At 45.8% G+C, this 23,895-nt stretch overlaps 1 protein-coding gene across 2 annotated transcripts in view; it reads left to right on the top strand.

Moving 5' to 3' along the window:
- Positions 1-23,895, top strand: part of LOC128406025 (cullin-4B) — a 175,708-nt gene that overhangs the window by 34,899 nt on the left and 116,914 nt on the right. For both annotated transcript variants that reach the window (XM_053373079.1, XM_053373078.1), the window contains exons 10-11: positions 7,710-7,828; positions 8,615-8,813. In XM_053373079.1, coding sequence (XP_053229054.1) covers positions 7,710-7,828; positions 8,615-8,813 — 318 coding nt within the window. The remainder of the gene's footprint in view (positions 1-7,709; positions 7,829-8,614; positions 8,814-23,895) is intronic.

The raw sequence follows: 23,895 nt of genomic DNA, 5'->3' as shown, positions 1-23,895 counted from the left end.
AGGACACTACATTAACCCTCATGTCCTCAAACAGTTGCAACAACCATTCACAATCCAAAGGTGAATATGACAGAGCATTGAGTTCAGCTTCACAAGAACTTAGGCTCCCTGTTGTCTGCTTCTTGCACGACCAAACAGGCACTGTTTGTACATGTAGCACACTCCGGAAGTGCTTTTACTATCTGTGGTGTCACTTCCAAAACTTGCTTCTGCAAATATCTCAAGATTTCCAGACTTTTGATTGGTAAATCTCAGTCTGTAGTGCATAGTACCCTTTAGGTAGCGTGCTATGCTCTTCAGAGCTTTCCAATCCTGAACAGTAGGATTGTTAGCGTGTCTGCTCAGCAAATTTGTGCTGACTGCAATATCAGGTCTTGAACACTGGGCAATGAAATTCAGCTTGCCTAGAACACATCTGTACAGTGTAACATCAAAAAATGCTTCATCGGTGTCATCTAACTGAAAACCTGTTACCATTGGTGTATCCACAGGATTAGCATCAACAAAGTTCAGTTTGGTCAATACATCAGCAATTTTCTGTGATTGGTGTACCAAAATATCCCCTCTGTCAGCTACGTCCCATTGCTGACAAAGGGGGAGAGCGTGGAGAGACAGGAGGAGGTAATTAGGCAGGAATGCGGAACGAGGGAGAAGCAGCCTAGTTTCAGTAGAAGCCTGAGCTCCGAGAACAAGGAGAAGGAAGGGGAGAGTTCAAGGGAGAAGACACAGACTGACAGTTTAAGCTCGGACTCAGAGGCAGGGCCACTGGAAATAGCCCATCCCATGATGCATAGGCACTCAATAATTAATGTGAGGCGTGAACAGGAAAGGAAGCGAAAGTGGTGCTTTAAATGTGGGAAGAGGCAGGGGCAGAACTCAGACTCGGCAACAACTATTTTGGAAGCAGACGCTGAGTGACTGAGGTCCAGAGTGATTTGTGTGTTTTGAGCAACAAACTTGATGCTTCTTCAGTTGAGCAAGGGTACCATTGTATAAGACCTGATCCTTTCAAAAGAAAAGAAAAATATCAACAAAACATACACAATACAGTTTGTTTTGCTTCTCCTCTTTTACACATGGATCTTCTTTGCCTTGGTGAAAACCTGAAGAAAACAATGTCTTCGTTAGTTTAGAGTTCCAACACCTGGCACTTTGTTTGAGACCATACAGGGATTTCTTGAGAGCACAAACCAATCCCTTCTGTACCTGTACTCCATCAGGTGGAAGCATATAAATTGACTTACCCAGGTCCCCGTACAAAAATGCTGTGTTTGTTGGGATACTGCCAGGGAGATAAAGTCCATCTGAGCCCCCAAGCTCCTGCCGGACGATCCATCGATCTCCCGTAGACAGGCAATATCAGCAATCAGCGACACAAAGCCTCAAGAAAACATTGCCACATTCTTGGACTGGTGCACACTCTATCAGCAGAATTCACACAGCAAAAGATGCACAGCAGGAGAGCATATTTACAGTTTATTCAGCGTTGGTCAGAACAAAGAATCCATGACCGTCTGCTTCGGTCTGCTCAGGCAAGAAGAGAGAAACGAAAGCAACTGACAACAGAAACATCCTGTGAGACAGGAAATACACAGGCTGTGACACAAACATCCTGCTCCCTTTTAAGGTGGAACGGAAATATCCTAACAGTGTTCACATCGTGATACAAAATGTCCAGTTTCTCCTTTGCAGCAATTTTGAGCATAAGCCTAATGTTCTCATACTTGACGGTGGGTGAGTAGGTCTCATGATAGTCTTGACCTGGTACCTGTGAAAAACCTCGGGTGACCAATCTGGCTTTGTGCCATTCTGATCTGTCTTGGCCTTAAAGACCCATTTGCTATCAACCAGCTTCATCCCTGGTACCAATGGAACTAATTCCCATGTTTTGTTCCTCTCTTAAGGAATCAAGTTCAGCCTTCATGGCATTTAACCATGGCTCAGCATCCTCTGAGGTTAAACTCTGGACCTCTTGGAAGCTTGAAGGTTCCCAAACCTTCTCTGAGTTACAACAGCTGTATCTGCTTTGGCTGATTTAGCAAACTCCTCAGCATACCTTTTGGGTTGTTTACCCTTTGTGGCTCTTTCAGATCTGCGTACTATACGCAAGTCTTCCATGCTAGGCTTCTCCTCTTTAGGAGAATGGTGGCCTATGGTGAACAGTGGTTCCTCCAATTCAGTGTCAGACTCGTCAGATGGTCTGAGAGAGGCTTTTGCACTTTTGTAGTCCACTGTGTCATCCGAGTCCACAGCACTACCGCTTCCCACTGAACTGGCATCTGAACCCCCCTCCTCCTCAGATTCCTCACCGTTATCAGCATCAGGGTAACATTGGAAGATTCCCACATTGTCTCCTCACTTTGCATTGTACTGAACACTTCTGGTGAATCTTACTGTCTTCGTGTCAGACATTAACACTCTGTATGCCCTTTTTTTGTATCCCACAAAAATACCATGCAAACCATGTTTGCTGAGCTTGCCACTCTGAGGAGTGTGAACCCACATATCAGAACCAAAAATTCTCAGGTGCTTGACAAATGGTTTCTTACCAAACAGCTTCTCATTGGGAGTGCATCCTATTGGTGAAAAAATTCTCCTGTTATACACATAAGAAAAACAGTTCAAAGCTTCAGCCCAATATGAATCAGGCAAATTAGCATCATGCAAAAGAGATTGCATGCCTGGTAGGATAGTCTGATTTACCCTTTCACAGAGACCATTCTGCCATGGTGCTCTGGGATTGGTAACATCATGCTGGATTCCCTTCTCAGCTAGAAAAGCCTCAAATGGCTGAGAACAGAACTCCCCACCCCTGTCAGTGAAAAGACAACCCACTTGTTTTTTGTGGACGTTCTCCAGCCAAGCACAGAATTCCTGGAACCTAGGAAATGCTTCTGACTTCTGCTTGAGCACGAAAACATGAATATATCTGGAAAACTGATCTATCAGTACCATGAAAAATTCTGCCTTGCCTAATGAGGGCTTTAGTGGACCAACAAGGTGTGCGTGCACACTCTGGTAGGGCTCTTTGGCTTCCCTGCCAGATACCTTACCCTTTGGAGCAACCTTGACCTTGTGTTCTGCACATGACTTACACTTCATGTGAAATTTGCAGGGTTTAATGGTCATCCTCTGGACCAGATCAGGCATCTTGGCAATAGCCTGAAAGTTCAGGTGGCCAAGCCTCCTGTGGTGGTCGTGGACATAACCTGCATGCAAAATTTTGTTAGTAGACATAGCACAACATGTCACTTCACTTTGCATATCAACATCAACAGCATCATCATCATAAGACAATAAGAACAAGCCATTAACACATTCAGCATGTAAAATGTTTTTTCCATTCTTCCTGATGGTGCATCTCTGTTTACTGAAGATAACAGTAAAGTCTTGTGCTGTCAGCTGAGAGACACTCAGTAAATTGTCCGCCAAACCTGGAACAAAAAGCATATCACGAATTATGGTCCTCAGAAGTGAGACAAATCCAACTCCTTCTGCTTGCAATACTGACCGTCCACCTGCTGCACAGCTCCCTTCTGTGGCATAAATGTGACAAACAAATGTCTATCGCGGCACAGGTGCTTTGTTGCTCCAGAATCTGTGACGAAATCGTTCTGGGCTGTTGGACTGGACCAGTGTGCGACCAAAGCCGTGTGTTGCGCAGGTTTAGGCTTGCCAGAGCTCTTGCTCTTTGCACCTTTAGAGCCTTTGCTGGTTTCCTCTTTAGCATTTGGGCGTTGTCTGCAATCCCTCTGCATGTGCCTCATTCTGCCGTATGAGAAACACCTCACTGCCTTCAGAGCTTTGGCGCCATCTAGTGCCTGCATCGCTAGTTGGGGTGACATGACAGTCAACTCCCCCTGAACACGACCTGCAGCTTTCCTGCGATCAACCTCATTCTGGAGAACTGCACATACATGCTGCACCGTCAGATCGGCAGTGTGTAAGACAGCCAGCTGTGACGCTATGCTACCAAACGAACTGTCCAACAAATCCAGAATCAGAAAGCAGAACAGAGATTCTGGGATCTCAGTCTGTCTCTGTATCAGCTCTTGCCTCAGAGTCGTCATCTGCATCAAATGGGCACGCATGTCGCCCCCTGGCTGTAAGGCCATTCTGTGCAGCTTCCTGAAATGGAGTACAGTGGTTCCTTGGGTTACAGATGCTTCAGGTTACAGACGCTTCAGGTTACAGACTCCGCTAACCCAGAAATATTACCTCAGGTTAAGAACTTTGCTTCAGGATGAGAACAGAAATCGTGCAGCTGCAGCACGGTGACAGCGGGAGGCCCCATTAGCTAAAGTGGTACCTCAGGTTAAGAACAGTTTCAAGTTAAGAACGGACCTCCAGAACGAATTAAGTTCTTAATCTGAGATACCACTGTAGTGACGCTCCTGCTGCTACTCTCAGGTGGGCATCCCGCAGAGCTTTCCAAATATCCTTGGCTGACCCTTTGTCTCTCAGAAGGAGTAATTCTTCAGGAAATACTGCAAGGTTTAATAAGCCTCTTGCCTTGGAATCCACTTTCTTCCAAGTGGCTAAATGATCTCCTGGGGTTGGGTCTTCCATTGTTTCCCACACTCCCTCCTTCCATAGAAATCCCTTCGCATAAATTTCCCAGGTTTGATAATTCCCTGCATTAATTTGGGGAAGGCTACACCCCTTTAATGCTCTGGGTAATCCTTAACTGCTGCTGAAAACCTGCTAGCAGTCGTAAATCATGAGCAGTGAACTGCCGCTGTTTTCCTGCTTCTGAATAGCGAAAGCTAGCAGTGCTTCCTGCAGTAACCCGAGCCACATACCTCGCAATGTGTCCAGCATTCCAGCCTCGTAAATCACACAGTCTCTGGCTCCAAGCATCAGACGCCTGTTTCTCTGGGCCCTGTAACCATTTGTTGGTGCTTCTCGGTGGGAGACGGCCTTCTCCCGGCACTGGTCCGGAACGCATAGCACAGCATTCACTCCTCCGGACATTCAAGCAAGCAGCAGAGCTTAGCAGAAGCTGAGACTGAGGATACCTAGCATCTTGGTTTAGAGATTTATTTACAGGATCGAAATAAATAACAGAGCCATTATGGCATGTCTCCGAGAGAGAACAACAACAGAACAGAACAAAGAACAAAGAAGATGGAAGTGGCACAGAGCTCCTTCCGTTCCCATGCTTCCAAAGAATGGAATGTCAACACACAGAGCATGTGATCTAGTAGTCACACACACTCTGCAGCATGGGAAAGAATGAAAATCTCAGAATTTTATTCCAGAGCAACTCAGGTTAGTCAAACCATCGCACAAGTGCTATAAAACAGGCAAAGTGCACCTCCTCAGCAGCAGCATGCTTTTATTTTCAGAAAGGTAACGAATTTATACCAGCTGCCATTCAGATTTTTCAAGCTAAAGTGTCATCATCTACTTTTTGAGATCCCAATATGGATATAAGCATATAATAGTGATTTTGATAAGATACACTCAAGTTTCCTGAGATGTATCCTTGGGCTCCCAAATTAAATCAAGTATGAGACGATGTATGCAGAATTAGGTATACACATGGTGGAATATTGGGTGTGGATTCACACTATAAAATACTGGCTGCATTGCCATTTTCGTTCCCAACCTTTGAGTCTGCTTTCCAATTTACTTAAGGACTTCTATAAATCCAGATGGCTCCAACTCATACACAGCAAAATTAGATCTATTGGTATTGACTTGGAATTATTGTAAAATTCTACTGAGCAATATATTTATCCCAATATCCAAATTAGATTAAGGGATACTGAAAAACAAAACATTGAGTCAGCTGTAAATAAAATCTGCTCCCCCAAGTTCTATGGTTTAAATAATAACAATAATAATAATAATAATAATTTTTTATTTATACCCTGCCAGAACCGGGCTTGGGGGGGGCGGCTAACACCAATAAAATTACAATAAAACGTAAAAGAAAAAGAAAAAACCAGTTAGTTAAAATACGAGTTAAAATACAATTTAAAATGCAGCCTCATTTTAGTAGTAGCCCATAAACCGATAACAGGATCACTTATATCTCAAAGATAATAATTCTAGCCCAACGCAGGGCATTTATGTTAGCCCAACTGAATGTTTTCCCCTCAGCTTTTGTCAAGGGCAGATATTTAAACATCCCTAGAAATGATAGACATTGCAGATGTTATTTGAATTTGTCGGACGCTGTAGTACATATTCTTTTCTACTGTCCATTGTACAACCAGCTACGTAAACGTGTTATCCCTCTTTTGGGGTAGTTTAACAACATGGCACAATGAGAAAATCAGATTCTACCTGTCTGATATTAAGCCAGAGGTAACTGCAAGGGTGGCTGAGTTTCTGTCAATAGTATCTATTAGAGTGGTAAATAGCACGGTTTAGTGGGAAGACACTCCAATGAAAATTTCTGTTACTATATATCTTATACGGCTGCTTCTTCGTATGTGTGTGTGTGTATATATATATATATATATATATATATATATATATATATGTGTGTGTGTATGAATGTTTTAAGATGGTCTATATCCGTAATGGCTAATAAAGATTTGGAGAAAGAAAGAAAAGGGTAACCCGTGGACTTATGCCTAATTTTTAAAATGCCTTGCCAAGCTTTCAGACCTCTGGAAATAGCAGACTGTTCCTCTTCCATCATCAGATTGTTGCTGAGCAGGGAGGGAAAAACAGTGACCCTACCACTGACTTTGGCACTGCCCACTACCAACAATACAACCATGACAAATAATTCCTCAAGGAATGTGGCCCCCTACAGACAAAATGGTTTGATCATGGCTTGCTTCAGTAAGCCATAGTTTTAACTATGGAAATGTATACTCTTTTCTGACCAAACTAAGCCTCCAAGAGCAGGCATAGGCAAACTCGGCCCTCCAGATGTTCTGGGACTACAACTCCCATCATCCCTAGCTAACAGGACGAATGGTCAGGGATGATGGGAATTATAGTCCCAAAACATCTGGAGGGCCGAGTTTACCTATGCCTGTCCTAGAGCAAAATATACATCAGGAGGCTTAGTTTGATCAGAATTGAGAATACATTTCCAGAGTTAATGGTAAAAACATTACTTCTGGTAAATGAGCCACCGTAGCTGCTAAAGAGCTGTGAAAATTTGTGTCCCGGGATTTTTAGACTCTTCTACCCATGTACTATCTGAAACCAAAGGGGCACATTGGTTGCCAGATGTGAAATATATTGGCAGTATTTTCAACTCTCCTACTTCACTAAATGGCTTAGCATTACATCCAGACTGGGCTAATGTGTTGTCTCCATTTCCTCCTATCCATTCTTTTATTTCCTTTTTGACACAAAGTTCCTTAAATATTCTAAACTTTAATGGCTTCCCCAGAATCTGTCAAAAAAAAAAAAAAAAGAGACAGCAGCAGTAACAGAATGAGTATATCTATGCCATTTTCCTCATGTTTTGCTCTGATAAACTTTATGTAGTCAAAATGGTAATGGGAAGGAATGGTTTGTTTGTTTAGGGAATTTTTAAATGTTTGATGTTTTATACTCTTTTTAATATTCTGTTGGGAGCTGCCCAGAGTGGCTGGGAAAACCCAGCCAGATGGGCGGGGTACAAATATATTAATTATTATTATTATTATTGGTTAAGCTGAAGTTTGAAACTTTTGTTTTGTTTGGATGAAGATGCATTCATTTGGAGTAATTGGTAACACACCTTTATCTTGCAGGTTTAAATCACCTCCTAGATGAAAACCGAATTAAGGACTTGTCTCTATTATATCAGTTGTTCAGTAAGGTGAAAAATGGAGTACAAGCTCTCTTGCAGCAGTGGATTGAGTATATAAAGGTAGCAATGTGTGGCTGATATCCAAAGGTTATCTAGGAGGAACAAATCTTTAAAGTGGGGGAAGATGCCTGTAAAGTTGTAAAATAGGCCTATATATGGAAATTATGTGGTTAAGAAGTTGTCATAGTCTTCTAAAATACAGCCTGTGCAAATTTGCACCAACATATCAAAATTACAGTGGGGAACTATCATATCCATTGGGTGCATTGGATTTTCTTTCTTGACATAACATTCTGATTACTTGGGTGCCTAATAAATGCTTTATTTTGGATGTTTTTCTATCCCCAAATGATACTGTTCCCCATGTTTATAGTACTAGGTTGGTTTTATATCTGATTTTAAAATGTTCCCAAATCTTTACTATAGATTACTGGTGGTTATGTTTGTCCTGGTACAAAGCTTTAGTACAAAGAAAACTACAACTCAATTTTTTTGGGGGGGGGTGTGGCGAAATAACCACCTTGGGTATTTGGGCAGAAAGGCAGTATATGCATACATTAAATATTAAATTCAAATTTCCACTCAGCAATGCAGCTCACTGACTGCCTTTGTATCAGCCTAATTTAATTGTGGTAGTAATACAATCTTGGGGGAAACAGTTTACACTGCCTTGAGCTCCTTGGGTGAAGGGCAGGATATAAATGAAACAGACATTGAATTGGCTGGAGCTAACTGCTTATGTCTAAAACATGCAGTGTTTTTGCTTACAAACTGGGTCTTGTTTACACGAGCTGTGTGTGGCAGTCAACAGAATTGTTTCTAAATAACATTTTTTTTCCTTTGTAGATATTTGGAAGCACCATAGTAATAAATCCAGAAAAAGACAAAACCATGGTCCAAGAACTGCTGGACTTTAAGGATAAAGTTGATCATATAATTGACATTTGCTTTTTGAAGAATGAGAAGTTTGTCAATGCCATGAAAGAAGCCTTTGAAACGTTCATCAACAAAAGACCAAATAAACCTGCTGAACTTATAGGTACAGGTATTTACTATTATTATTATTTCAACTTGTCAAACTCCTTCTAATAATAGTCTCAAGATGTAATTGATAGCTCAATGAAAATGTTGACCCAGTGTGTGGCAGCTGTGAAAACAATTGAGTTCCTTGCTGGGGGTCATTAGGAAAGGAACTGAAAATAAAGCTTTCAGTATCATAATGCCATTATACAAATCTATGGTGCAACCGCTTTTGGAATACTGTACTGTATACAGTTCTGGTCTCTTTACCTCAAAGAGGTTATTGTGGAGCTGGAAAAAGTTCAGAAAAGGCCAGCCAAAATGATTAAGGGGATGGAGTGACTTCCCTATAAAGAAAAGTTGCAGCATTTGGGACTTCTTAGTTTAGAGAAAAGGCGAGTAAGAGGGAAGCATAACAGAAGTGTATAGAATTACGCATGGCATGGAGAAAGTGGATAGGGACAAGTTTGCATTCTCTATCTCTCTCCCATAACGCTAGAACTCGTGGACATCCAATGAAGTTGAACGTTGGAAGATTCAGGACAGACAAAAGTACTTCATACAGCATATAGTTAAACTATGGAACTTGCTACCACAGGAGGCAGTGATGGCCACCAACTTGGGTGGCTTTAAAAGAGGAGTAGACAAATTCATAGAAGGGTTGCCATATTCTGAAGAGCAAAAAAAGGGACACATTTGCCAACTTCTACTTTCAACTATGGATCTCTATGACGACTCATTTTACATATGCATGAAAAAGAGGACGTGTCCTAGAAAAAGAGGACATATGGCAACCCTCCACTGTCAGAGGCGCAGTGTGCCTCTAAATACCAATTGCTGGGAATCACAAATGCGTAGAGTTTTACTCAGGTCCTGCTTGTGGACTTCCTGTAGGCAATCAGGTTGGCCACTGTGAAAACAGGATGCTGGGCTAGATGGACCATTGGCCTTATCCCGCAGGCTTTTCATATGTTTCTAAAGCATAAAATACAGGGCTTCCGGGTCCAGTCTGCCTTAATGGAGGCAGCTCCCACGACAGCGGGAGATTGTTGACGAAGGAAAAACCGGGATGATTTAGGGTAATTGTACTTGCAAGTTTCTCCCAGGAGAATGGGCTTCACTTGCAGTTCGTCTTGGTACCTGGCTCTCGTTCCGGCATGGAATGGGGGTGGCAGGGAGGCACTGAGTGCAAAAGCACTTCACCTACCAAAAACCCTCCTACACCACCATTAAGAAGCAGAGGTTCTCATGTTAATTAGAGCTTAATTTGGACTAAAATACAGACACATGCTAGAAGAGATGAGATCATAAACTGTGGAACTGAACCAGCTGCAAGGTCATTAAGGTTTGAACTTGAGAGAAGACTTCATTTGATGCAAAAGACGGTGGGGCGGTGCCTACGGTTTCTTTATATAAAGCTTTTTCCTCTACATATGTTAGTTCAAATTATATATTTACAAGTGCGGAGGGATGAAATTGGATTATAGATATGGAATATAACAAACGGAACTGTGTGTATTAAAAAAATGGGAAAATGGAGGGAAGCTCTATTTTACAAAGGGTTTACAATGGAAACTTACAGCTGACTCTTCCCCAACTTTTATTATTTACGGAGTGAACTAAATAACCCTAAAAGGACTTGGAATTTAATTTTCTTAGCAGTATAACATCATTTATCTTCAGTTGGACAGAAGGATGTGTTACGGGCAGTCGGAGTCCCGGCTTGGTACGTCGGGACTGGGGTAGAGGTTGGGAAGCAGGAATCAGCAGTCCAGGGTCAGCAGTCCAGGGGTCAGGAAGCCAAGGGTCCAAGAGTCAGGATACCAGGAGTCAGGAAGCTGAAGCACAGCTAGGTGGGTAGCGTGTTGTTGTGGCAAAGAGCCAGAGGAAAATGCTGGTCTTATATATCCCTTCCCGGCCCTTGTTACCAGGTGCTACGAGACTTCTGTCAAGCCTCATCTGTGTGGCCGTGCCTTGCCCTTCCAGGCCAAACTTAGGAAGGCCCCAGTTCTGCGAGGCCCTACCAGTCACAGGGCCTAGTTCCTGCACCCACTCCTGACAGTACTACCCCCCCCGTCCTGGCTTGTCTGGGAACCTCCGGTGAAAGGCCCGAACCTTGGCAGGTGCGTGCACGAAGTTGGGCGGATCCCATGATCTTTCCTCGGGCCCATAGCCCACCCAGTCAATTAGTGGAGTTTGCCACGGAGCCGTTTCGAGTCCAGGAACTGGGCGACCTGGAACTCCTCATGGCCGTCAACCTGGACCGGCGGCTGTGGCAGGGCGACGCAACCCAGAAAATAGTCTGCATTGCAGGGCTTGAGCTGGGTCGATCTTCAGAGAAGGGGGAAGCTCCAGCTTGTAGGCGACCGGATTGATCTGCTGCAGGATGAGGAAATGTCCAGCTTAGCCGAGGGATGTCTGGTATGATGGTGCTCCAAGGACAGCCAGACCTTGTCCCTGACCTGGAACGTGGGCCCCTGCTGATGCCGTCGGTCAGCTTGCGCCTTATAATCGGCCTTGGCTCTCTCTAGGTGCCGTACCAGGTTGGCTTGTGTCTTCTGAATGTGGAAGACCAGATCACTGGCGGAAGGCACGAGAGACGCCTCCGTTGTGCAGGGGTGGTGGCACAGGTGGTACCCGAGGTTGGCATAGAAAGGGCTCTGTTCCATGGAGGCATGGCAGGTGTCGTTGTAGGCAAACTCAGCCAATGGCAGCAGATCCGACCAGTTGTCCTGATGGTAGCTCAGGAAGCAGCGGAGATATTGTTCCAGAACTTGATTAACCCTCTCTCTCTGGCCGTCTGTCTCTGGTTGATACGCAGAGGAGAGTCGCCTTTCGATACCCAGTCCCTTGAGAAAGGCGGCCCAGAACTGGGACGCGAACTGGGGCCCCCTGTCTGAGATCACCGTGTCTGGGAGCCCATGTAGCCAGAATACGTGTTCAAGAAACAGATGGGTCGTCTGTTGCACTGTGGGGAGGCTTCGGACCGGGATAAAGTGTGCCATCTTGGTGAGTGAATCCACCACCACCAGACACCATCCCTTGGCAGGTCCACGATGAAGTCCATAGAAAGTGTTGACCATGACCTTTGGGGGTGGGTAATGGCTGGAGGAGTCCCAGGGGTCTCTGTTGTCCGAGCGCAAATCTCACAGGACCACACGTATTTTTTAATGTACGACCAAACCCCTGGCCACCAGAAGGCCTGGGACAGTAGCTGCAGTGTTTTCACGTACCCCCCATGTCCGGCGGTTTGCGCGTCGTGGCACTGCTCAAGGACCTGGGTCCGGAGTTGCCCCTCCGGAATTGAGAGCCGGCCGCAATGGTACATACACCCATCCTGGACATCAAGCGGCCCACCCACCCCGGTCCCGAAGGCACCAGGACGGTATCTAACCAATCTAACCGGGACGGTATCTAACCAGTCCTTGGCAAACGGATCCTGGCGCATGGCTAAGCGAACCTGCACCTGAAAGTCCTGCTCCCAGGTTCCTTGGAGGAAATTGGTCGGGGTCAACATGGGCGTTGGCTCTGAACCGTCATCCTCTGAGCCGGAATCCCTCTGGGAGAGAGTGTCAGCCTTCCCATTCTGGGCACTGGGAGGATAGGTGACCTGGAAGTTAAAGCGCGTGAAGAACAGGGCCCAGCGTGCTTGGCGTGGCTTGAGGCATTTCATGGATTGGAAATGTTCGAGGTTCCAATGATCCGTGAGAACCTGAACTGGGTGCTGGGCCCCTTCCAGCAAGTGATGCCATTCCTCAAACACCACTTTAATGGTGAGGAGTTCACGGTCCCAAATATCATAATTCCGCTCCGCAGAAGTAAACTGCTGGGAGAAGAAAGCAACTGCTGTGGCCCCTGTCTTTGAGACAGCCCGGCCCCTATCGCCCAGTCTGAGGTGTCCGCCTCGAGCACAAAGGGGAACTGAGTCAGGATGGGCCAGGATGGGGGCAGAGGTAAAAGCCTCCTTCAGGAGCGCGAAGGCCTCTTGTGCTGCTGGCATCCACTGGAACACGGCGTCCTTCCGGACCAGGGCGCAGAAGGGGCAACCACATGCGAAAACCCCTGGATGAAGCAGCGGTAGAATTTGGCAAACCCAATGAACCGTTGCACCCCCTTTACATCCCTGGGGGGGGGCCTCCAGTCCAGCACCGCCTGCACCTTTCGGGGGTCCATCTGGAGGCCTGCAGGGGAGATGATGTAACCCAGGAACTCCATGCGCTCCTGGTGGAACGCACACTTTTCCAGCTTGGTATACAGCCGGTGCTGCCTAAGATGCTGCAGGACCAGATGGACATGCTGGTGATGCTCTTCTGGGGGCACTGAAAATATCAATATGTCATCCAAGTATGCGACCACGAACCAGTAAGTCCAGTAAGTCATGAAAAACATCGTTTACGAAGTGCTGGAACGTGGCCGGCGCATTGCACAGTCCAAAGGGCATGACCCGGTACTCGAAATGGTTGTACCGGGTTCGGAACGTTGTTTTCCGTTCGTCCCCCTCCCGGATCCGAACCAGGTTGTATGCCCCATGTAGATCCAACTTGGTAAAAACCTTCGCACCCTGCAGCCTCTCAAACAATTCAGGAATTAACGGCAAGGGGTAGCGATTCTTGATGGTAAGCTGGTTCAGCTTTCGGTAGTCAGTACACGGACGTAGCCCGCCGTCCTTTTAACGAAGAAGACAACCCTGGCAAGGTTGTCTTCTAGGTACTCTAAAAGGGCCCCTAGCTCAGGAGCCGACAGGGCATAAATGTGGCCGAAGGGAATCTATGCTCCCGGTTGCAAGTCAATAGGGCAATCGTAAGTCCGATGGGGTGGCAACACCTCAGCCCCTTTCTTCTCAAATACGTTAGCTAATTCCCGCTAGTGTTCGGGGATTAGGCTGGCGTCCGGTGGCCCTGTCCCATCTGGGGCAGTCCTATGCAAAGTGGAAGAACTGGGGGCCAGTCGGTGGGACTACGCGGGTTCCAGCTGCGATGGAGGCAACATGGGCTGGGCACAGACGTCGTGGCAGAATGATGACGAGAAACACAATGTCTGTTGCGCCCAGGAAATGGTGGGGTCGTGCTGGTCCAACCAGATGCTCCTGAGGACCACCGAAAAATGTGGGGTCTGGACCAGCTCAAGTGTTAATAGTTCCTGGTGCCGGGTTGCCACCAACATAGCCAGTGGGCAGATTTCATGGGTAATGGGTCCCGATGCGAGGGGGGGTCCCATCCAGGCCCACCACTGGAACAGGTGCTGCTTTTACCACAAATGGTACCTGGTACTTCTCGGTGAAACTGATGTCCATGAAGATGCCAGAGGCTCCGGAGTCAATCATTGCCTCCAGGAGCAGCATGCCCCCCCGGGGAAGGAGAATGCGGATAGGGAGCAGGAAATGGGGTGTGCAGTGGCTGAGACCCTCCTAGCACAGCCGGGGCTTGTCATTTCCCGGCACGGACCTCTTTGCTGGGCTCCCTGCCGCAAAATGGCCTCCCTCTCTGCAGTACAAGCACAGGCCCAGGGCCCGCCTCTGGCTTTTCACGTGGCTGGAGAGAGAGCGGGGGGCCGCACCTACTTGCATGGGCTCCTCCTCAAGCCCCACCTCCGCCTTCGGCTCTGGGGGCCCTCTCGAGCTGCACTCGGAATCTCTCTCGGACAGGCGCGCATCAATGTTAATACAAAGCGTGATAAAGTCTGTCAGGGCTGCTGGGGGGGGGCACTCGCACCAATTCGTCCTTGAGGCATGGATGAAGTCCCTGGTGGAAGTGGAACCAACGGGCAGCTTCATTCCACAGGGTGTCTGCAGCCCACCAACGGAACTCTGCGGCGTACTCAGTAACCGAATGAGTGCCCTGCTGGAGGTTCTGCAGGGCCATCTCAGCGGCCTGGGCGTGGTTCGGCTCCCTGAACATGCCCTCCAGGGCGGTGATAAAGTCGTCCATATTCCCCAGCAGGGGGTTGTCGGCCTCCAGATATGGAAAGTGCCGGGCCCGCCGGGCCCGCGAGCAGGCTAACCAAGAAGCACACCTGGCTCCGTGGAGTGGGAAGGTCTGCTGTGCAGGTGGCAAACATCAGCCGGCACTGGCTCATGAAACCCCGAAGGGCCCCACGCTCCCCCCTGAACCTTTCTGGCGATGGGACGACGGGGTCATGTCGGGCCGGAGCCGCAGCCAGGACCGCTTGAAGCACTTGAACCTCCACCTGGAGCATAGCTACCTGCGTGTGAAGGTTCTGCAGCACCGTGGTGATATCTGTAGACCAGGCACTGTCCAACTTGCACCCCAGCCAGGACATAGATTGGCCATAGCAAACTGTCACGGTCCTGGTTACATTTTACAAGGACAGGAAGAAACACGATGGACAGAATAATTGCCACACACAGGAAGAACAAGGATATAGTTTGAGTGCTTCTCTTGTAGTTTTATAAATCATTTAATGTGTCAGCACAAATAGAAGTTATTGTTGGTACTAAAGGGTTAAGAGGTAACAAGTCGCTCTAATCACTGAGCAGCTGGAAGTCATTAAGCACCCAGGAATGTTAGTTAGTTTGTATAAATAGTCAGTTCACCCGTGTGTTTTCCCCCTTGACCTGACTCGCAGTCTCAGTTTGTGGCCATGGGCGTGTTTGCTGATATGAGTTAAGTTTAGAGTAAAGTTTTCTTTATGCCGGAGATAAAAGCATGTGTGCTTTATCGCCAGGGTTTTTCTTTTGTAAATAAAGTTTTTTCCTGAGTTCCAAAGTGCTTGCTCCAGGATTCTTCATTGAAAGGTACTGACTCTCCTGCCTTCTTCAACCGCTGCACGAAATTCTCTGCTGAGATAAGATTTATGGCGTTGGAAGCGCACTGGACGTTTACTTAACATTAAACTAATTAAAGTTTAATGGACAGGTTATGGGGGTTTGTACGTCAAGAAGGAGATAAGGAGTGCAGTTCCGAGTGATTTATGAAAGGACTGGAGCGAAGACAGAAGCGGTTGCCGACCACGAAAGCCTTCAAAGCAGCTTGAGTCCTGCAACGTGCCTAGAAAAAGTTTTAAACAGGCACTGCGCAGTTTGTACTCGCTGGAAGACGTCTTATTCCTCAAGGAACCACCTCAGCAGCTGGGAGACGGTCTACAGGTGTGTGAGTATCGTTCCTAAGCCCCAGGGAGGATGGCAGAGTCCCAGGAAAGTTTTGCTGTCCCGTTTAAGCAACTCAATGGGAAAAATTGGCAAGATTGGAAGGCTAGAGTAAGGGTTTGGTTGCAAGCAAAAGAGTTGTGGAGTTGTACTGAAGCACCGCCTTTGCAGGCAGCTGCAGACGTGTCTGCAGAAGACAAAGCAGCAGCAGCAGCTTCACAGAAATGTGACAGGAAAGCCCAAGGTCTATTAGTTTTGGCAGTGGGACCAGAGCAAATGCCTTATGTTTCTGAGTTAAAGAACACGCATGAGGTCTGGACGGTTCTGCAGTGGCTAAATTCCAGAAACACTGCGGGGGCCAAGATCCATGCTACAAGATGTTTGTTTGATTTACGTCTCCAACCGGGAGCGTGTGTGAAAGAACATATTGCCAAAATGGTGTCTGCCTTTAATCAACTAAGACAGCTGGGCATTCCTTTCTCTATGGAGCAGCAGTCATACATATTGTTGTCTTCTCTTGATAAAAGCTATGAGACTCTAGCTTTAACTTTGGAAGCTATGCCTTCAGCTGAATTAACCCTTGAATACATTTCTTCTCGGCTTGCAGATGAACAGGATAAAAGGCAAAGAGAAAGAGGTTTGTCTTCAAAGGGGAGTTGTGCTGTGCCTAAGAGTGGGGATGCTGAGTTTGAGAACACAGTAAATGCTTTTGCAGCTAGACACTGTTTTCGCTGTGGTTCCTCTTCCCATTTAATCAGGAACTGCACACGTGAACCTGGTCAAGACAGCACCAAGGCCGTTACCCCTAGTTACCAGACAAGGAGTTCCAGGGGACGTCGAAGAAGAGGAGGAGGTCGTGGCTACTCCCACAGCACACAGCACATGGCTTCAGCAATGGCGTTGATGCAAGGGCGTGGCCAAGGCAGCAATCTACGCTGGTTGATCGACAGTGGTGCATCTCACCACCTGGTGGCGCCATCTAGTGTCCGTTTGCAGAGTTGCAGACATTTGCAAACCCTTAAAGTTGTGACAATGGCAGATTCAACTAAACGTTCCTTAAAGACCGTAGGCACAGTGTTCTTGAATTGTTTGCATACAGAAATTGATGCCTATGTGCTAAAGGGAATGAAGGGGTGTATTTTGTCTGTGTCAGAACTTGATAGAGATGGGTTTAAAACTGTGTTTGAAAATGGGGTTTGCACTATTTCAAAGAATAACGTATCTCTTTTGCAGGTGGAATGCAGAAATGGGTTATATTATTTTGAGACAAGTCCAGATGAAGTTGAACAGGTTCATGCTGGTTGTGTGAACTTGCCTACCCATAATTCTTGTGTTCATTTATGGCACCGCCGTTTGGGACATATTAATTTTCAGTATGTTAAAAGGCAACCTGAATTATCAGAAGGGTGCAAAATGAACAAATGTACTAAGTATTTGGATTGTACTGCATGCAAAAGGGCGAAGGTTCATAGATGCAGCTATCCCAGTTCAGATAGGAAATCTGACAAAGTATTCCAACTTGTGCATATGGACCTATGTGGCCCAATGCCTGTTGCAAGCATGGGAGGTTCGAGGTATGCACTGTGTCTCTCGGATGACAAAACAAAAGTCACATGGTTTTTTCCTCTCAAAACAAAAGCAGATACTGCAGAAACAGTTAAAAATTGGGTTCATGCAGTAGAACTTGAATTCGGTACTAGAGTACTTGCTTTTCAGACAGACAGAGGGCCAGAATTTACCGGGTCTGTGTTGCAGAATTTCTTTAAGAAAAAGGGAATTAAGCATCGTCTGTCTACACCTTATTCCCCCCAAGAAGGAGACGTGGCCGAATGTAAAAACAGGGTTCTGCAAGAGTTGGCAAACTCTATGTTGTTTGATTCTAAACTCCCTCAAAGTTACTGGGCGGAAGCCTGGCAGACGGCTACTCATATTCTGAACAGAGTATATAATTCGGTAATTGATACTACGCCATATTTTGCTTTATACGGGAAGAAGCCCAAAGTTAATTACTTTCGGGTGTTTGGATCTCAAGCCTATGTACTTATCCCAAAAGCGTTAAGGAAAAAGGGAAGTCCAAGGGCTAGGAAACTCATCTTTTGTGGGTACGAATCACACGCCAAATCTTGGAGGTTCGTGAACCCAGATGGGGATACTACAAGAGTGGTCATCAGTAGGAGCGCTGAATTTTGTGAGCAATCCGGATGGACTCACTTACATGCTAACCCTGACATTTTGAGAGATGATTTAGGCATTTATGCTGAGAATGAAAGTCCAGAGGGTGGTGAGCCAGAAGGGGATGGTGCACATGGTTCAGATGCAGATTCTGACCAGGCACAAGGTTCTTCTCCTAAGGTAGAAAAGCCAGAATCTAGGAGTGTTCCAACATCGCCAGTCAGTAGGCCTAGCAGACAACAAAAGCAAAGCAGGTCGCCTGCAACACCAAGCCCAAGGGAGGTATCTAAACGGAGGTCTTTATCCCTAGGGGCGCATCCAGATATAAAGTCTGAGACAGATTCTGACAGCCAACGGTCAGAGGGGGCACAAGAGGAACAATTGCGCAGATCAAAACGTGCCACAAAGGGCAAACCACCAGAGCGGTTTAAGGTGACAAGTGTATACGTAAATATGGCACAGTGTGAGCCAGATAGCTATATAGAGGTACAACAGCTTCCAAGCTCAGAAGCCGTAAAGTGGCAGGAAGCAATGGAAAAGGAGATGGCTTCAATGAAGTCTCTCGGTGTGTTTACAAGTACAGAGCTTCCGAAAGGGCAACAAGCTGTAGGTTGTCGATGGGTATATCGTTTAAAGCCCACAACTACTGAGGAGTTGCAATATAAAGCCCGACTAGTTGCAAAAGGTTTTTCGCAGCGCAAAGGTGTTCACTATTCTCAAATCTATGCCCCTACTTCAAGATCGGAGTCATTAAGAATGCTTTTAGCCTCTTCAGCTAAGAAGGGAAATAAGCTGTTTCATTTTGATGTCAATGTGGCTTATTTAAATGCAGACTTACAGGAGGAAGTCTATATGACACCACCACCAGGTTTTGAAGGAGACAAGCCAAACCAGGTCTGGCGCCTACACAAATCCATTTATGGGTTGAAACAGTCCGCCTGTAATTGGAATTCCTGCTTAAACGATGCTCTAGAGAGCATGGGGTTCAGAAAGAGCGCAGCAGATGCGTGTCTTTATCTAAAAGGCTCTGGATGTGAACAAGAAGCAGTTTTGATATTTGTTGACAATTTATTATACAGTGGAAAGGACAATAAACTTGCACAACATTTTGCCACAAAGCTTGGAGAAAAGTTTCAGATAAAATCACTAGACACTGTATCTGTTTATCTAGGAGTTAAAATTCAGCAAGATGATAATGGGAACTATTGGCTCAGCCAAGAAGCTAAGATCCAGCAGTTGCTGGAAAGGTTTAAAATGGACAACTGTGCTGGTGTTAAAACCCCAATGGAGTTAAGTTACACAAAGGATGCTCAAGCCGAGCAACAGGCAGAGTTCAGTAATCCCGGGGTTTACCAGTCAGCGATAGGCAGTCTACTCCACATTGCACAGTGGACTCGGCCCGATATAACATATGCTATCAACATGCTGTGTAGACAAGCTGAAAAACCAACAATGCATGCTTGGTAAGGAGTAAAAAGAGTTTTAAGGTATCTCCAAACTACCAAAAGGTTTTGCTTAAAACTATCAGCAGAGGGCAGCACACAACTTGAATGTTGGGCCGACAGCAGTTGGGCAGATGCTGGACCAGATAGAAAATCAGTGTCAGGAATGGTGATAAAATTTGGAAATGCACTAATTGGTTGGAGATCAAGAAAGCAATCACTTATAGCTTTAAGTTCAACTGAATCTGAGTTCAATGCATTATCAGATGTATGTAGAGAACTGGAATTTTATAAGCAACTGGTACAAGAATTGTTTGGAGAATGTTCCCTACCTATCAGAGTGTGGGAAGACAATCAACCTTGTATTAAACTAGCTAAATCAGGTCAATTCAAGGCACTCACAAAACACTTGGATATCCGTTATCAAAATGTATGCCAAAGTGTAAAACAAGGTTTAATTGAACTAAAGTATTATCCAAGCAAAGAAAATCTCGCAGACGGTTTTACAAAAGCTTTGAGTCCGCAATCTCATAAATATTTCTGTTCAGGTTTAAATTTGAATTAAGGTTGGTACAGCTCAGTGTTACGAGCGAGAGGGGGTGTTGGTACTAAAGGGTTAAGAAGTAACAAGTCGCTCTAATCACTGAGCAGCTGGAAGTCATTAAGCATCCAGGAATGTGAGTTAGTTTGTATAAATAGTCAGTTCACCCGTGTGTTTTTCCCCTTGACCTGACTCGCAGTCTCAGTTTGTGGCCATGGGCGTGTTTGCTGATATGAGTTAAGTTTAGAGTAAAGTTTTCTTTATGCCGGAGATAAAAGCATGTGTGCTTTATCGCCAGGGTTTTTCTTTTGTAAATAAAGTTTTTTCCTGAGTTCCAAAGTGCTTGCTCCAGGATTCTTCATTGAAAGGTACTGACTCTCCTGCCTTCTTCAACCGCTGCACGAAATTCTCTGCTGAGATAAGATTTATGGCGTTGGAAGCGCACTGGACGTTTACTTAACATTAAACTAATTAAAGTTTAATGGACAGTTATTAATATTGCAGTTGTTGTATAAGGGATTATACAGGGTTTATAGGTGAAGACCAACACTTTGAATTGGGCTTTAAAATATATTGGTATCCAGTGCAACCAGGCCATAAATGATACAATATGGTTGGACTACTTGGGTCCTATTAACAATCTGAACACTGAATTGTCGCTGGAGCTGCAAAATTGCTTCCATGCTCTCACCTTAGACACCGATTCTGGATCAGAGAAAGGGAATTGTAGTCTGGAGAAGGCAAGCTGAGAGGAAGGAGTAAGAAGTACTTGAGCCATAAGTTTTGTAACCTATCCCAACAGTATCCAGCTAAGCTCCAATACACAAAAGGGGAAGACTCAAGAACAGCAGTTGCAGACTTTAGGACTCTCCAAAGAGGCTTTAGAAGGAACAGCATATAGAAAGATTCCTGCCACTCCCCAGAGGAGGAAGAGATGTTTGGTGGTGGTAGGTGACTCCCTACTGGGGGGTGGGGCCAAGGCAGTAGTGTGTGGAGGAAACAGGATGTTCTGGGAGGTGTGCTGTCTTCCAGATTCAAAGATTCACAATGTGGCAGAGAAGTTGCCAAGTCTTCTAAAGCCCACTGACCTCTACCCCTTCCTTCTGAATCATGTGGGTACTAATAATGCTGCCACACACAGCCTTCAACGTATAGCAAGGGGCTGAGACCCTGGCAGGAAGCTGAAGAGACTTGGGGCACAGGTAGTCATCACTCCTTCCCAGGAAGGGAGAGGAAAATACTTGAAGTAAACCACTGGCTGCATCAGTGGTGTCATCAGGAAGGATTTGGCTCCTTGGATCATGGTCGCTGCTTCCTTAAGGATAGGTGCCGGGTTTGAAGGGGCTGAGCACCAACAATTTTTTCTGCCAGTTCCGCGCACAGCATAGGGGAGAGATACAGTAGTCATCGGAGACTTCAACTTTCCCAATATCTGTTGGAACTCAAACTCTGCCAAGAATGTAAGGTCTGACAAATTCCTCCATTGCCTCGCTGATAATTTCATATCCCAGAAGGTGGAAGAACCAACAAGGGGATCATCTATCTTGGACCTGGTACTCACCAACAGGGAGGAACTGACTGACAAAGTTGGAAGTACTCGGAAACGCAGCGTAGTTGGACACACACTCTGGACTTTAAGAAGTCCACTTTCAAAAAGCTTAAGGAGCTACTGGGTGTGACCCCATGGTCAGAAATACTCAAAGAGAAGGGAGTCCAAGAAGGATGTGAGTTTCTAAAAGGAGAAATATTGAAGGCACAAATGGAGACAATACCAACAAGAAAGAAGTGGGAGGCATCTAAGGAAACTGGTGTGACTGCATAAGGAGCTTACAAATGAGCTGAGAGTTAAGAAGTGCATATCAAATCTTCCATTCTTGGGCAAGGTGATTGAGCGAGTGGTTGCTGAACAACTTCAGGCACGCCTGGAGGATGCAGACCATTTGGATCCCCTCAAATCGGGATTCAGGCCTCATCATGGGACTGAAACTGCCTTGGTCGTGCTGGTTGATGATCTCCGGTGAGCTAGGGACAAAGGTGAGAGCTGTTTCCTAGTTCTGCTGGATCTCTCAGTGGCCTTTGATACAATCGACCATAACATCCTTCTGGACCGTCTAGGGGGGCTGGGAGCTGCAGGCACTGTTGTTTTTTTTAAAAGATATTTATTAGAATTTTACAGAATGAAAAAAGAAAAATACAAAATAAAAATAGTTAAAAAACAATTCCATCTTTCCATCACTTTCTTTCATTTGCTTGTTTCCCGGACCTCCTCATACCTCCCTTTTTGTATTCCATTTCAATTTGTTAGTTCAGCAAATCCTTCCCCTCTTTGTTTATCCTAATCTTTAGTCTTAAAATAATGTCACCTTAATCTAATATCATCTTATCCTATAGACAACCTTCAAACTTACAGTTTAAGTCTTATTCTTACCAACTTCTAATAACCATAATATTCTTTCCTAATTCTTTAAACATTTTTGCTAGGGCCATGCAATTTCATTTCAACATCCTTCTAACATTCATCAATTTTATAAAACAATCTTAGTAACAAAACAAAAAAGAAATAAAGACAATCCAATATTCATCCAGCGTCCCTTTCTCCTGGTCACGGGTTTTGTCAGTCCTTTTTATCCCATTGATCTGGCGCATTAACCTGGTAACCTTATATCCGAGGCTCTTAAGTCTCTTCCATGTCCCTTCCGCGGCTCTTCTTCATATTATACAGTGGTTTCGCTCCTTCCTCCTGGGCCGTGTTCAGAAAGTGGTGGTGGCAGTGAAGGTCCTGTGTGAGTGCCTGGAGGCAGTTGGAGGATGGATGGCGGCTAATGGATTGAGGTTGAATCCTGACAAGACAGAAGTACTGTTTTGGGGGGACAGGGGGCGGGCTGGTGTGGAGGACTCCCTGGTCCTGAATGGGGTAACTGTGCCCCTGAAGGACCAGGTGTGCAGCCTGGGAGTCATTTTGGACTCACAGCTGTCCATGGAGGTGCAGGTCAATTCTTTTTTATATACCGTATTTTTCGCTCGATAACACGCACCTGACCATAACACGCACATAGTTTTTAGAGGAGGAAAACAAGAAAAAAAAATTCTGAATGAAACAGTGGATGTATCATTTTTGTGCTTCATGCTGCGGCCACAGACATGTGATTTGATGGTGAGTTTGGGGTAGCCCAATGCAAAGATCCTGAGGATCCATGTGGATCCATGCTTTGTAACCACGTTTTTGCACCATTGCAGCCCCAGGCAACAGTGGGTGCGTGATTTTTTTGGTGCAGGCTGTAGCCATGGACATGCTATGTGATCTGATGGTGAATTTGGGGTGACCCAATGCAAAGATCCTGAGGATCCATGTGGATCCGTGCTTTGTAACCATGTTTTTGCACCATTGCAGCCCTGTTTTTGCATCAGATCATTGCTATGTGATCTGATGGTGAATTTGGGGTGACTCAATGCAAAGATCCTGAGGATCCATGTGGATCCATGATTGGAACCACGTTTTAAGTAGGGAGGGAAGGAAAAACATAGAAGCGACAAAGAGAACGAGAGGGGTGTGCAGAGAAGCAGCTGGCTAAGAATGCAGGAGAGGGGTTTTACCGGAGGGAGGAAAGGAAGGCAAAAGTCCCCCCCCCCACAAGCCAGCCAGCTCTCTCTCTCTCTCTCCCCCCCCCCCAACCTGCATGTTGCCTTCGAGTCCCAGACGCACGGAGAGGAATTAGAAGGAAGGACGCTCTGCTTGCCTGGAGGGGAGGGGTTTTCTCTGCTCTTTGTTCCATTTGAGCAAACACAGTAAGGAAACAGAAGCGGGTGGGCAGTAAGACCCTGAGGCAGAATGCAGGAAAGCAGCAGC

Source organism: Podarcis raffonei, chromosome W (assembly GCF_027172205.1).
Source record: "Podarcis raffonei isolate rPodRaf1 chromosome W, rPodRaf1.pri, whole genome shotgun sequence".
Lineage (NCBI taxonomy): Eukaryota > Metazoa > Chordata > Lepidosauria > Squamata > Lacertidae > Podarcis > Podarcis raffonei.
This window is presented reverse-complemented; position numbering and strand designations above follow the sequence as displayed.